General features: G+C 53.4%; 5 protein-coding genes across 5 annotated transcripts; 3 read left to right on the top strand and 2 right to left on the bottom strand.

The window, feature by feature from the left end:
* Positions 1-350: 350 nt before the first annotated feature.
* ATEG_03855 (RWD domain-containing protein) lies at positions 351-1,118 on the bottom strand (the record flags this gene model as incomplete). Its single annotated transcript, XM_001213033.1, has 2 exons — positions 351-985; positions 1,052-1,118. The coding sequence occupies 2 exons, from the start codon at positions 1,116-1,118 to the stop codon at positions 351-353; spliced, it is 702 nt and encodes a 233-aa protein (XP_001213033.1).
* Positions 1,119-1,549: 431 nt separating this feature from the next.
* ATEG_03854 (ACL4 family protein) lies at positions 1,550-2,808 on the top strand (the record flags this gene model as incomplete). The annotated part of the gene is made up of 2 exons (XM_001213032.1): positions 1,550-2,103; positions 2,160-2,808. 2 exons carry the CDS (start codon positions 1,550-1,552, stop codon positions 2,806-2,808), a joined length of 1,203 nt encoding a protein of 400 aa, XP_001213032.1.
* A 397-nt stretch (positions 2,809-3,205) lies between these two features.
* Positions 3,206-7,523, top strand: ATEG_03853 (putative histone deacetylase SIR2; the record flags this gene model as incomplete). The annotated part of the gene is made up of 9 exons (XM_001213031.1): positions 3,206-3,452; positions 3,519-3,829; positions 3,889-4,674; positions 4,727-4,894; positions 5,369-5,509; positions 5,667-6,565; positions 6,623-6,828; positions 6,888-7,012; positions 7,200-7,523. 9 exons carry the CDS (start codon positions 3,206-3,208, stop codon positions 7,521-7,523), a joined length of 3,207 nt encoding a protein of 1,068 aa, XP_001213031.1.
* Positions 7,524-8,836: 1,313 nt separating this feature from the next.
* On the bottom strand, positions 8,837-10,538 carry ATEG_03852 (B-type cyclin nimE; the record flags this gene model as incomplete). The annotated part of the gene is made up of 4 exons (XM_001213030.1): positions 8,837-8,934; positions 8,986-9,124; positions 9,182-10,417; positions 10,530-10,538. The coding sequence occupies 4 exons, from the start codon at positions 10,536-10,538 to the stop codon at positions 8,837-8,839; spliced, it is 1,482 nt and encodes a 493-aa protein (XP_001213030.1).
* A 1,492-nt stretch (positions 10,539-12,030) lies between these two features.
* ATEG_03851 (mitochondrial 54S ribosomal protein uL2m) lies at positions 12,031-13,299 on the top strand (the record flags this gene model as incomplete). The annotated part of the gene is made up of 2 exons (XM_001213029.1): positions 12,031-13,140; positions 13,198-13,299. The coding sequence occupies 2 exons, from the start codon at positions 12,031-12,033 to the stop codon at positions 13,297-13,299; spliced, it is 1,212 nt and encodes a 403-aa protein (XP_001213029.1).
* Positions 13,300-14,062: the final 763 nt, after the last annotated feature.

Genomic DNA, 14,062 nt, shown 5'->3' with positions numbered 1-14,062 from the left:
ACAATTGCACCTGAAACTGCTTCCTTATCTGCCGCATTTGGTATGATCTGGCTGGCTTGTAGCCTACACTTACTGTGAATGACCATCTGGCGTGATATTACGTTCGAAAGCAAGTATCCGCATTCAAGCATGACCTAAGCCTTCGTGTACTGGGAGCAACTCCCAGGCATTAATGCAGGCAATCGAGGCGGAATTGATATAGGACAATGCAACTTCTCTTCTTTCTATGTATATGCCCACTGTTTCCTCTCCATGTCAGTATATATTTACATTTATCTCCAACGCTAAACGACGTAACGCGTTCGCGAGTAATACTTATAAAACTTAAACCAATAACCAATAACCTGGATCTATGCAGCTATTTTCATCTTCTCCACAGGAGGCATAGCATCTTCGTAATCTTCGTCATAGTCTCCCTTTCCAGCGAGACCTCTTTCCCATAGTTCCTTGCCCGTAAGCTTCTTCTCTTCCTTGGCCGGTCCCTTACCCCTAGCCTTCTTCTCCTCCGCCTCTTTCTCTTCGCGCTGCCTTCTCTCCTCATCCTCCATCTCCTGCTTAAACTTTGCCAGCCATTCCAGGAACGTCTCCCGGGTGACAGCAGTACCCTGGAACTTGCGGTTCTCTTCTTCCTCCGCCTTTGCGGCTTCCATCTCCTTCAGGGCGTGGACGGCATTGACCCGCTCGGCCATCAGAAGCTCTGCGCTTTCCTTTAGTGTGCTCACAAGGGTGAACACCATTGCCATCCCCATGTTCTCCTCGATAGTGGGCTGGAGCGCCTCGAGGAGTCGTTCACGGTCCTCCTGAACATCTAGTCTGGGATGCTTCGGCGCGTTGGGAGGAGCGGACAGGTCAAGATCGGGCGCCACATCCGGGTAGTCGGCCGGGTATGTAACTTGGAGGATTAACACGGGCTGTTCGGTCTCTTCGACGTCATTCTCCGGAGGATCTAAGGTGATCGATATCCGGTACGAGGTGTCGGATACGTCTGTGCGGGAAGTGTTAGTTAGGCCTTCCAAAGAAGTACAAGCCTGAGGGTAGGTATAATAAATACCTGTGATCTCTTCGGGGAAGATTGAGTCTAGGACTTCGCGCTCTTCGATCTGTTCTTCGCGACCCATGCTGCTCGAATTCTTCCGCGGGTAATGAGGGGTATGGGGTTGGAGGTGTTCGACCGTGGATGGAAACTGTCCTGCAGATGTCGTATGGAGGAGGAGATATATCAAAATATTAAAGAGCTGTGCAACACGCTAAATTAATGCCAGATTATCCTTCGGCGCACCTCGCGAGATCGGTTGTCTGTCTGGAGCACTCATAATCCCTCCCCGGTACAATCTTGCACGTCCCACGTGCAAACAGAACAAACAGATAAGAAAATGCCCCAAAATTATTCGACCCAAAAAAGGCCTCCATGCTTCCCCGTCAACCTCGAGTCTCCAGTGTATACTTATATACTTGGTTAAAGGTGTTTTCGCCTCGTTTGTTCCATCAATTACGCTGGTTACTACAGAGTACGTTTCACATATAATTCTCACCGAACAGTAGTACTACCATGGGCAAACCCAGACCTCAGAAGAACAAGAAGAAATCGAAGTCCAAATCCGTTCTCGGCGCTGGTGGCTCCGTCTCGAAACAGAAGATGAACGAAGACCCCTCGAAGCTCCTCGATCAAGCGATCATCCTCCTCCAGACTGGACAGGCCGATGCTGCGCTTACACTGGCCCAACAGGCCCTCGACCAGGCCCCCGCCAACTCGCCGACCCAGCTATCGGCGCTGAACACCGTTGGAGAAATTTGCGTCGAGCTTGGAGAGATCGATGCTGCAAGAGGACACTTTCTGCACGCCGTGGAGCTGGACCCGAATGGCACGATACCGGAAGCTCAGGGTGGCGGCGCCGAGAAGTTCTTGTGGATGGCCCAATTGAGCGAAGCTGGAGGGAAGGATAGCGTCCAATGGTTCGAGAAGGGGGTGTCCGCTCTCAGACATGCTATCAAGCTGTTGGAAGAGAATCCCGGGCCCCAGGAGGCCATTGAAATGGAAGAAAAGAAGCGGAAGATGGCGAATGCTCTCTGCGGAGTCGCTGAAATTTACATGACCGATCTTTCGTGAGTCGCATCTGAGACCCGCACCTCTCCATATACATTAAGCTAACAGTCCCAAGTTGGGAAGAGGATGCAGAGAGCCGCTGCGAGTCCCTTATCACAGAGGCTCTGCTTGTGAACCCGAGTGCCCCCGAAGTGCTCCAGACCCTCGCGTCCATCCGAATCTCACAGCTGCGAACCGATGAAGCGCGATCCGCCCTCACTAAGAGTCTCGAGCTATGGAAGGATCTGCCACCCGAAGACCCGATAGTTCCGGACTTTGCGACCAAGATTAGTTTGTCTCGTCTGCTGATGGAAGTCGGCATGGAGCTCGAAGCCCTCGAGGTGCTTGAGCGGTTAATACTGGAGGATGATCAGAGTGTGGAGGCATGGTATCTGGGTGGATGGTGTCTCCAACTGCTGGCAGAGAAACAGCAAGCCCCCAAGGACGTGGAGGAAGAGACGGATGTATCTCCGGAAGCTAGGCGGCATGCTTCTCTTGTCGCTAGTCGCGAATGGCTGAAACAAAGCCTGAAGCTCTACGACCTGATCCAGTACGAAGATGAGCGGCTCAAGGAGCATGCGCTCGAGCTGGTGCAACAAATGAACAAGGAATTGGGCGAGGATATGGAAGACGACAGCAACGCTGAAGACGGAGAGGATGGAGAGGACTGGGAAGATGAGATTGAGGCCGGGTCCGACAGTGACCATGAGATGGCTGATTCTTAAAAGTTCCATGTTGATATTGACGAATTCTTTGTTTATGATACCAATAGAAAAGATATATCATGTTGAAACAAGACTCATAGTAGCTGGCGCGATTATCACGTGCAACCACGGCAGGCTCTTTATTAAGATTCCAACGCGCATCATGGCGCGATCTCCATAAATCACACCATCCTTATCATCTCCCAACCTCACTATTATTCCTTCGGCTTTGATCGCGTCCTTCTGTCAAGTGATATCGCCCAGCCATCGGCGCCGGATAAAGTGTTCTCCGATCCTTTCGCCGGAGATTCGCAGAGCCAAATTTATCCCGGCCAATCGACGTAGCGTGGCAAAAAGTTCAATGTGAGCGAAGAGTCGGCCTGAGGCTGCTGGAAACGTGTACCATCTCGCGTTTAAGATGGACCTGGCACCAGCGCCCAACGGAGAGAGCCCGCTGAAGAACCCGGTGGTCGAAGTGGAAGCCGTTGATATGGCCTCTGCCGAGGTTGAAGGTGGCATGGCGACAGAGAACCCTCTCGCCCTGGAGGGCGAAGGGTCCGCGTCGGAGTACGAGTCCGACAGCGGCGACTCTGAAGACTGGGAGACGCAGTCTCTATACGAAGATGCCATTCAGGTTCTTCGCGACGAGCAGCTCCGCGACGGAGGTAAGACTGCCCTTCAAGTATACGGCTCCCATCAATTTATCCGCTAACCGCGCTGCTGTTACGTAGTGCCCGGTGCCTGCACGCTGGACGAGGCTATCGCTTTTCGGAACCGCCTGCATGAGATTGGCAAAGCTGCGTTTGTGGAGGAAACAATCGCGCGGGACACGGTCACTGCGAAGAAGTTGTGCACTGCGTTTGGTATCATGCCGCCTGCTTTCCTTGAAGGTGCACCGGACGAGGCCTACCATCCCTTGCTGGCTATTGCGATTTCGCGGGAATTTTCCAGACGTCCAAAACTCCCGCAGTACAACTCCATTGATGATGCTGTCAAGTTGCTCCAAGAGTCCAAGAACATTGTCGTGCTGACAGGCGCTGGTGTAAGTATCGCTGGAGTGAAGCCTCCTACTCAGGTGCATATGTACTGACGAGATATCAGATCTCAACAAGTCTCGGAATTCCAGACTTCCGTTCGAAAGATACTGGACTTTATTCGCAATTGGAGCACTTGGGTCTTAGCGACCCTCAGGAGGTTTTTGATATTCACGTCTTTCGAGAAGATCCGAGCATTTTCTTTTCTATCGCAAAGGACATCTTGCCCACAGAGAAGAAATACTCCCCGACTCATGGGTTTATACGACTACTCCAGGACAAAGGAAAGTTACTCACGAATTACACCCAAAATATCGACAACATTGAGGCCAACGCGGGTGTCGTCCCTGAGAAAATCGTCCAATGTCACGGCTCGTTTGCAACGGCCACTTGTGTCAAGTGCCACTATAAAGTCCCGGGTGATGCCATTTTTGACGACATCAAGAAGGGCGTTGTCCCGCAGTGTACCGCGTGTCAGAAGCAGATTGCTGAGGACTCGTTGAGGCCCCAGGGGCTGAAGCGCAAACGCAGCAGCAACGGAAACCACAAGGGTCGGAAGAGCGATGGCGAGGATAGCTCCGAGGATGAAGACTACGAGATCCCGACTCCAGGAGTGATGAAGGTTCGCGAACTTCTCAAAGTCGATCCCAGCAGATGTGCTAACTGTGTCCAGCCGGATATCACTTTCTTTGGCGAAGATCTTCCTGACGAGTTTGGCCGTCGCCTTCTTCACCACGACCGCGACAAGGTGGATCTAGTCATCGTGATCGGCACATCCTTGAAGGTGGCGCCTGTAGCGGAAGTCCCCGGCGTGCTCCCTCGCCAGGTGCCTCAGATCTACATTTCTCGTACAGTAAGTGCTGGACAGTGTCTTCTCTCATGGGAGTGTGCTGACTGGAATCCAGCCGGTGTCACATACTAGTTTTGATATCGATTTATTGGGCGACTGTGACGTGGTCGTCTCCGAACTCTGTCGCCGGGCTGGCTGGGACTTCCAACATGAGATGATTCCCCCCGACGAAAAGGTCGAGGTCACCACTGTCGAAGGATACGAGTCACGACATGTTTTTAAGGTTGTCGGCGCATAGCGACGGTGTTTGGTCATGGTATCGTTGGCTCTTGACTCCCTGTTACTGGGACGGCGTAACACTTTGGTTTCTTTCTGGGTCTTTGGAGGCTTTGATTGCTCTGGTTGCAAGAACGGGATTTGATGTAGACACGACTGGTCGATACTTGTTCATACTTTCTTGACGATAGAGGGCGAGTCATGTCATTTGCGTATGGGATAGGCGGGATTTTCTTGGGCTTTGTGTTAGATTTTGAGCATAGTTGCGAACATCCAAATTGTCTTGCTGGGTTATTTTTGCCTTGGGATGCGGGTTCCGAAGAAACAACATGAAAAAAATATCCAACTCCGGGTCTGATCCATCATCATCCCCACATCCACCTTCCACCAGCAGCAGTGTTCAGTAGCTGGATCTTTTGCTATACCATATCACCTTCGCTCCACCCGTGAGAGACGAGGATATTCCCATTCCTTTTCATAGCCCTATCTGGGCCAGACGCACGCGACAATGGAGTATCTAATCCGCTTCGCGCAGTCTCACGAGAGTTTCCGACGGCCAGAGATCGAAGCGTTAGCGGATCTTGCTGGGATTGCTCTAGAGATTCTCTTCTACGATGGATCGGTATGTTTTCTCCTGTTTACACTGTTATGTACCACCATTGTTCCGTTTGGTGGTGTGAACTGCTGTTCACCTGAAATTTTCTCCCCGCTCCCGCCGCCCAAAATTATACATATCCATATTTGCCTCTTCTACACAACCCACCACTGACTCTCCACAGTCACCGTATTGCCTCGTGAAACTCCAGAGCGAGGATGACGCACGCGCTCTTATCACGCGCAGTATTCTAGCAAAAGATATCTTCGAACTCTGGGGCCAAGGCGCCAATTATGATGAACTCCACGCCGACGTCCGCAGGCGGACGCAGCATCGCTTCAAGGACTACCTCACCGTCCCGTTCCGCTTCACGGTCGAGTCCGCCTTCTGGAAGCGCACCCTGGACACGAAAAAGAAGATCATCCAGTCCTTCGCCTACATGGGCTTCCAGGGCCCCATCCGCATGAACGACCCGGACGTCGACTTCTTCGTCCTGGAAGAATTCAAGCTGCGCCCCGCTGTCGCCGGTGTGATCCCGTCACCGCAGCCGGTCGACAAGAATGGCAAGGAAACCGAGGAGCCGCAGAAGATCTTCTTCGGGCGGCGCGTCGCCTGTAGCAGTCGCGAAATGGTCCACCGGTACGACCTCAAAAAGCGCAAGTACATCAGCACCACCTCGATGGACGCCGAGCTGAGCCTCGTCACGGCCAACATGGCGCACGCCGCCCCCGGCAAGATCTTCTACGACCCGTTCGTCGGCACGGGCAGTTTCTGTGTCGCCGCCGCGCACTTCGGCGCCGCAACGTTCGGCTCCGACATCGACGGACGCAGCTTCCGCGGCCGAGACCAGAAGCATGGCGAGCCGATCGGCCTGCTCGCAAACTTCAGGCAGTACGGCATCGAGAGCAACTACCTCGATGCCTTTACGTCCGACTTGACCAACACGCCACTCCGCGATTGCCCGCTCCTGGACGGCATCGTCTGCGACCCTCCGTACGGCGTGCGCGAGGGTCTGCGCGTCCTCGGCACTCGCGAGGGAGGTCGCCAGGCCGTGCCTGTATGGGACGGCGTCCCTGTCCATCTGTATTGATGCCTCGTGGCTCACTCCATCACCCAACATATCGCTGACACAGACTCTAGTCGCCCCGGCTATATCGCGCCCAAAAAACCTTACGGCTTCGAGGCCATGCTCGGTGATATCCTGGCCTTCGCTGCGCGAACACTCGTCACAGACGGACGACTGGCCATGTGGATGCCCGACGCCAACGATGAGGACGTTGAGTACCTGATTCCAATGCACCCGAACCTCGAAGTCGTCCATGTGTCTGTGCAGCCGTTCAGCAACTGTGCGTTTCCGCTGCCCCATGCATGATGCTAGAGCATCCGCAACTGACTTCTCGCGCAGGGTCCCGTCGACTCATTACCTACCGGCGACTCCCGGAGGGGCAATTCTCAGACGTCTCGCAGGCGCGGAGCAAGACCGATCCCCAGGGAAGTAAAGCCGATGAACTCAACCCGTTCCGAAGAAAGGTATGAGCGCTGCAATCGTCACATCAACAGACAGCTAACCAACCGATCCGTAGTATTTCCAACGCGTATTACCTCCCAAAGAGCAGCCTTCTGATTAGCCATGTCCCTGATAGAAATGCCATCACGACGTCAATCGATCTATTCCAGCAGTAGCACATACCTAGATCCATCTATCAAACCGTACCAGCGCAAAGGTATCATAGAACAACCAAAACAAAACAAATACCACTCAGAGCTTGAGCTTCCCCAGTCCCTTCCGCTCAACATCCCAATCCGCTTCCAGATCAACACCCTCAGTTCGAACCCGCTGTACCTCCCTCGCCAACTCGGCCCGCAACAACCCCGCCAGGGCCTCCCCTTCCTCATCGTCCAGTTCGTCCCTCTGTCCGCGCCCGAACATCACCCAGCTAGCCTTTGCCGCCGTCGGCGCCGGGTCCAAGGGCGGCCGGGGGATGACATGGAAATGGACATGAGGGACCTGCTGCGCGGCCCGTTCGCCTGCTCGAGTTAGCTCGCAGCATACGCATAGAGTTTAAAAAAGCAGCTGAAAACAAAGGCCGATCCATACCGTTGTTTTGCACGACGTTCCAGTGCCAATTCGAATCCGCCTCGTCGCCGTAGAGTGTCCGCATGACGACCCGGGAGATGATGGGCAGCCACTGACCGATCTGCATTTAATCAGTCGGAAGGCAAAGCAATATTTAGAGTATTACTCTTCGTGACGACCATGCCTAGGATTAGACCTAAACTCACCTCGCGACTAGCTCGAATGTCCATATCCCCCAGCTTCTTGTAGTGATCTCTCGTCGCGACCAGGACATGGCCTCTCGTGAGTGGCATGATGTCTAGGAAGGCCAAGACATGTTTGGTTGAGAGAACTAGAAAGGCGTGTGTGTCTGACGGGTCGGATGGAAGAGGAACCGCTGTCTCTCCTGTTTGGTCTGCCGAGAGAAAGCGTGAAGGTGGAAGAGGGGGATGGGCGGCTGCGATATTACAGAAAGCACATGATGGGGAATGCGATGGCATGTCTGTCGCGCTCCGTTATATTCTGGTTTATAATTTATGGATCTGCGTATGCGATGAGAAGCAGAGCGTTGAAGCACGGATAGTTGAATGAGGTGCAGGTCGCCGAAGACATAATACTCGGAACCTCGGTTCGTTTTTCGCACTCGGCCAATCACTCCATGCAGTATGGGCTCTACAAGAGACAACAGTAGAATCATTCCTTCGATTCATTATTTCCCCGGTATAGACAAAAGAAAAGGCCGTTCCCAGGCTGGTCATCTCACTGGTCCGAAAACTTTTCATGTTCAACTCCCACATCACAGACTCCCGCATTCTATCCCTTCATCGTCCAGGAACCCGACAAACTCAAACATTGAGCGACAGTGATTGCGTCTGTAATGAGCAGGGCAATTAAATCGAGCCGAGCTGCATGTAGGAAATGAAATGTCCGAAGAAACGAAGGGCGAAACCAAAAAGAATTGCAAATACATTCAAACGACCCTGGTGCATCCGACGCCTGCAGTATAAACAGGGCTTATGAAGGTAAAAAAAAGGTATCAGAGAAGTTAAACCCGGCGGTGCTGCCTCCAGAAAGAAAAGCAAGAGGATTAGAGAACACAATACGAGCGCCTGACGCCCCTGGAAGTGGATAATGCCAACGTCCGCAACTGAAAATGAAAAAATGCCGTCGTAAACATATGCAAGAGGTACCCTAGACCATCAAACGAAGAAATGCCAACATATGGAATCACCCAACTCCCATTCTCGATTATCTGCCATGGAACCCCACGGTCAGTGACTTGTCATGCGGTGTCGTCTCTATTCGTGATCTTTGGTGTACTTGTACGCTTGACTGAGGGAGCTGTCGATGTACAACGAGTGGTATTTCTTGGCCCATTGCCGAGTAAGGATGGATGCTGGACGATATTAGAACAGTTCACCTTCAACCATTGGTCAAGATATCATACCCTTCAGGAACTTCTTGCTGGCATACTTCTTGAAGAAGGCTTCGTGGCAGACGGGGCGGTGGAGGTAGTCCACCATCAAGCGGAAGACAGGGTCGATCTGTTCTTCCGTATACCCGGCGTAGTGGGCCAGAGTGGCATCCTATATCCATATTAGTTGGTAACCTGGTGGTTTGTCCCCAAGGGTGAGCATGCTTACCCAAGGACCGCGCTCCAAGATCAGGCGGGCCAGGTACATGGCCGCAGCAGCCACATGGCTCTGTCGGTAGCACATGAAACGATGGTCGAGAAGGCTGATTTCCATAAGATACTTTCCGAGGGTGCGGGTCTGAATGTCATAGTTGTCGGCTTTGGAGATGCGGCGCAAGAAGTTCATAGGGTTGGGGAAGCTCATGTTGTATTCAAGAGTGGCAAGAATGTGACGTTCGGCATCCAAGATCTCCTTGTCCGTGAAGGTCTCGTCGGCGACGTGACTGAAGTTGGCCACGTGAGGGGAGAGGACCTCTTCGTACTTCGACGCGATGAACATAGCGGCCACACCGACCAGCTGCAGGCGGTCCAGAGCCACGACCTCCGCGGAAAGGAAACGGTCGATGATGTTGACGGCAAGGAAGAGGGTTTCAGGGAGAAGGCGGAAACGCGTGTGGACCTCAATGAGCCAGTCGACAAGAATACCGCGCATTTTCCATTCGAGGTCGGGTTGATGGTCGATGTAGTGAGGGTTGGGTAGCGTCTCCAGCTCGAGGTCCGCCAAGTAATCAAAGATCTCAACCACATACTCCGCGGCCATCAAGGGGTCATCCAGGTCTTCAGCATCCAGGTCCTCCACACCCGGCGGGAGCTTGCCCAAAGCAGCAGCCTCAACAGCTTCCTCGGTTTCCTCCACAACGGGAGCAACTGTGGATGCGGCTGCCTTCTTCTCCTGAGTTTTCTTCTCCACGTCCTGCTTTTTACGGGGCGGCTCCTCCTGCTGCAGGGTCTTCTCTATCGACTTTTGGCTGGCCGACCGCTTCATCTGTCCACTACCCAATCCAGTTCCCTTGGCATCCTGCTGGGACTTCTTCGTGTTGGTGTCCTTCTGTCCCAGCGCGGTACGGGACGAGTTGGTCTGCGACAGCTTCTGGACGCCCCCGGATCGCATTGTAGCTTTCGAGGTCAGACCAACCTTGGTGGCGGGCTTCTTGGATTCCTTGGTGTCGGCGGTCTCTCCCTTGGTGACGTTACTCACATCGCCAAGAGCAGCACGTCTCCGCTGGGTTCCAGCGGCGGTAGTAGTTGTGGCGGCCTTCTTTGTCTGAAGGGGCTTCTTCGCGGCAGCATTGGCAGTCGGGACGTCGCCAGCGGAGAGAGCAGCGGCCTTGGCCCGTGTCAGACGCGTCGAAGGACCGTTCTCATCATTCTCGTTCATGGTGCCCCTTGTACGGAGGCTTCGAGCCTGTTGGGCTGTTAGTTGGGCCGCGGTTGTCTGGGTTATAACAAGTTAGGCCAATTGAAGTCACGGCCTAAGACGTCGACGATGACGCGTATGAAAAGGGTGGAAGACTTACCGGAGGCATTGTGTTGAGGGAGAACGGTGACAGGGATAACTAGAAAGGTCGAGAGAAGATGGAAAGTTGAATATAATTACTGCCAGGTCGTCTAGTCAGCATTCCAATGGACCTACGCCAGTGGAGCTTGAATGCCTGGGAGCGCTGTTGCACGTACCTCGCGTGAGTGTGCCCAACCAAAGGGTTTGTTACGGCGGAGGATTCCTGCAAGAAGAGAGGCAGGAATTTGAAAGGGGTTTGGACGTGGAAGAGCGTCAAATATGGTGCATCTAAGAGTTTGTTGACGTTGTTGACAGAGTCCTCGAGACCCGGGTCACGTAAGTCTGGCGGCGCGTGTGTTCCTCGAGAGAGGTGCAAGGGTGGAAATGTTGGCCGAAGCAGTAGTGTTATAGACAATGACGCGAGAAACAACCAAGATCAAAGTGGGTTGATGGGGTTTCTCTCGAGTAGATGTTGGTTGGGATGGTATGTAGAGGGAGGAGGTGGTTGTCAACTTGACAGGGCAAAAGCGATGTTTGGCCCTACTCTTAGCGTGGAACTGGGAAAGGCGGATGGGCCCCACAGCACAATTCGCGCGGCACTCAGTGGCTGACGACAGGAATCTTGGATCGACTCGTAGGCAGTAAATTGACCGTAAAAAAAAAAGATACGGACGAGAGGGATTCTCAATTATGATTAGGTTGAGAGATAGGTAGGTATGTGCAGGAATGGAAGATAGAAGATTTGTACGAAGGAAGAATTAATGGAGAGGAAGAGAGAAGAGGAGGAAAGAAGGGAGAAAAAGAGGGAAGACGCCGAAACGGCCACGAGAGGGATGCGATCTGGTAATACTGGTAACTTCCACGCCGGTAATAAATGACCGCGTACGGAGTAGATGAGCGTCTTCACCCGGACAACGTTTCTTTTCAATCGATAAACTCTTTTCAGAGACGAGTTACTCTATGCAAATCTGCGATTAACAGCCATGCGAACAATGGATAGACTGTAATGATACCGTCAGAGGGTTGACGGTGGTAGTGGTGGATCGAATGGCATCCCGTCATCCGTCGCGATGCGCGCTGCGATCACCAAAACAAAACGCCCGTTGCCCAGCAACCAGTCGGGCTTCCTACGCTTTTCGACGTGTCGTTCCGTGTCGCGCCGTCCCGTGACTGCCATTACTCATCGTGACCGTGTAGTGGCGGTGCATACGTTTTGCACCGCCACGAGTCAGGTGATTTGTTCCTCCCCAGCCACATCGCGCCAAAGACATTTTCGTCTCCGAACAAGCAACATCCATCCGGAGAAGAGTACCACAAGGAACTTGGTCCCCTCTGCCGCCAATTCCTCCCGGGGTGATATCAGCAGTCTCTCGGTCTATGCTCTTTTAATCTGGTTTGTTTTAGAGCAAGCATGTTTGACTGTTGAGCCGCTCCTTCGCATACCACTTCTCCGATAGCGTGCGCGCACTCCGCAGTTTGCGAACCACCACTCCGGATCATTGGACCTCTCTCCAATCACCATGATGCTGCAGCCTCGTCTGGCCTTGACCGGCCTTCGCCTTCCCTTCCGTTGTCTGTCGTCGATCTCCTCCCGGGCCTACTCGACGACGATCCACGAAAAAGAGACCCCCCCGACGGAAGAATCATCTACCTCGACCTTTGATCCGAGCATTGCCTTTGCTCCTCCCCCGACCCGCGATGAGGCCGGTGTCCTCCTCCGATCGTATAAGCCCCGGACCCCCGGTATCCGTCATTTGCGCAGACCCATCAACGACCACCTATGGAAAGGTCGTCCCGTGCACAAGCTGACCTTCCCCAAACGAGGCCATGCCAAGGGTGGTCGTAACAACTCCGGCCGAGTTACCATCCGGCACCGTGGTGGTGGTCACAAGCGTCGGATTCGCATTGTTGACTTTGAGCGAGCGGCACCGGGCCCCCACCTGGTTGAGCGCATTGAACACGACCCCGGCCGGAGTGCTCATATTGCCCTGGTCCGCAGTCAGGAAACTAAGCGTCTGAGCTACATTCTCGCGGCGGATGGCATGCGGGCGGGTGATGTCGTGCAGAGCTACATGTCTGGTATCCCGAAGGACCTGTGGGAAAGCATGGGTGGAGTCGTGGATCCTGGTGTGCTCGCCGCCAGAACCGCCTGGAGAGGAAACTGCCTGCCATTGCACATGATTCCCGTCGGAACTCTGATCTTCAACGTCGGTCTCCGCCCGGGCAAGGGAGGTCAGCTGTGCCGTAGTGCCGGAACTTTTGCGACGGTCATTGCCAAGGGAAGCAACTCCCAAGCTCGGCCGGGAGAAGAGGAGGCCGAAGAGGGCGCAGAGGTCAAGAAGCTGACCCAGCGTGAACAGCAAAAGCAGCAACGCATCGCCGAGCATGTCACCATCCGTCTGCAGAGTGGCGAGGTCCGACTCATTCACAAGGATTGCTGTGCTACTGTCGGAGTCGCTAGCAACCCCAACTACCAGTATAGTCAACTCGGAAAGGCTGGTCGGTCTCGCTGGCTGAACATCCGACCCACCGTCCGTGGTTTGGCTATGAACGCTGCGGACCACCCTCACGGTGGTGGACGAGGAAAATCGAAGGGTAACGTCGATCCCAAGAGTCCCTGGGGTCTACCGGTACGTGTCTTGACTTCTGTATGATCTAAATTGCGTTCTATACTAACATCTGCCCAGGCCAAATCCGGTTACAAGACTCGCCCCAAGTGGAAGATCAACAAGGCTGTGGTTGTTCCTCGGGTGCGCAACCAGGGCAAGCGTCGCAGAGGATACAGTTAAACTACCCGCCGGAGTTTCGGTCTTCTGTTCTTGTCACTTGCAATATACAGGCGGTTACCGTCTTGCTGAAGGATAGAAGCTTGACCATATCTGCCTAGAGCCGTGTGCTGTGCTGCTTTGGACCGGCGGAGAGGAGTTGTCTACGGTCTCTTGTACTATATCGGGACACATGGGGTGCAAGACATGCAGACTTGGCTTGTTCGGACGAGTTTACCTGTCTATATCCCACCTGCGCTGCTTTTAGACCGTTCTGTTTGTCATGCATCTACTTGTCTCGCGATGTGGCGTTGTTCTTGTATTATATGGGTTGAAATGCACATCTTACTCGGAATCCAAGTACCGTCTGGTCCTGACGTATGGTCGAGCTGTGCCTGAGTCTCGATGAGGGCGTCCAACCTTAGTCGCATCTTCGTCTAGGCATCCGTATTGATATAGGTGGCTCGACCGGGAATACGAGCTTCTTGCTCTTCTGATTCCGTGGCGTTCCACTTGCTTCTTGAGGAACCGACTTGTCCACGCCAGCTTACAGACGAGTGTGGCTGAGCACACTTTCAGACGTGGTTTATGAAGACACCAATTGCGGATCTAAATCCTCCAGTCGACTTTAGTGTATATCCAGCGATGGAGCCAAGCAATTTAAAGTGGATGACTGGTGCGATCGAGACGAAGGATCTGATAACCAAGGCATCAGTGGAGGCGTAGACTGTAAGTAAAAACATCTGTAAGCTCCAACTCCCTCTCAAGTTATATCCGTATCCTATTC

The sequence above is a fragment of the Aspergillus terreus genome, genomic scaffold (assembly GCF_000149615.1).
Source record: "Aspergillus terreus NIH2624 scaffold_5 genomic scaffold, whole genome shotgun sequence".
NCBI classification, from domain to species: Eukaryota; Fungi; Ascomycota; class Eurotiomycetes; order Eurotiales; family Aspergillaceae; genus Aspergillus; species Aspergillus terreus.
Note: the sequence above shows the minus strand (reverse complement) of the source record. Positions and strands in the feature narration are given on the sequence as shown.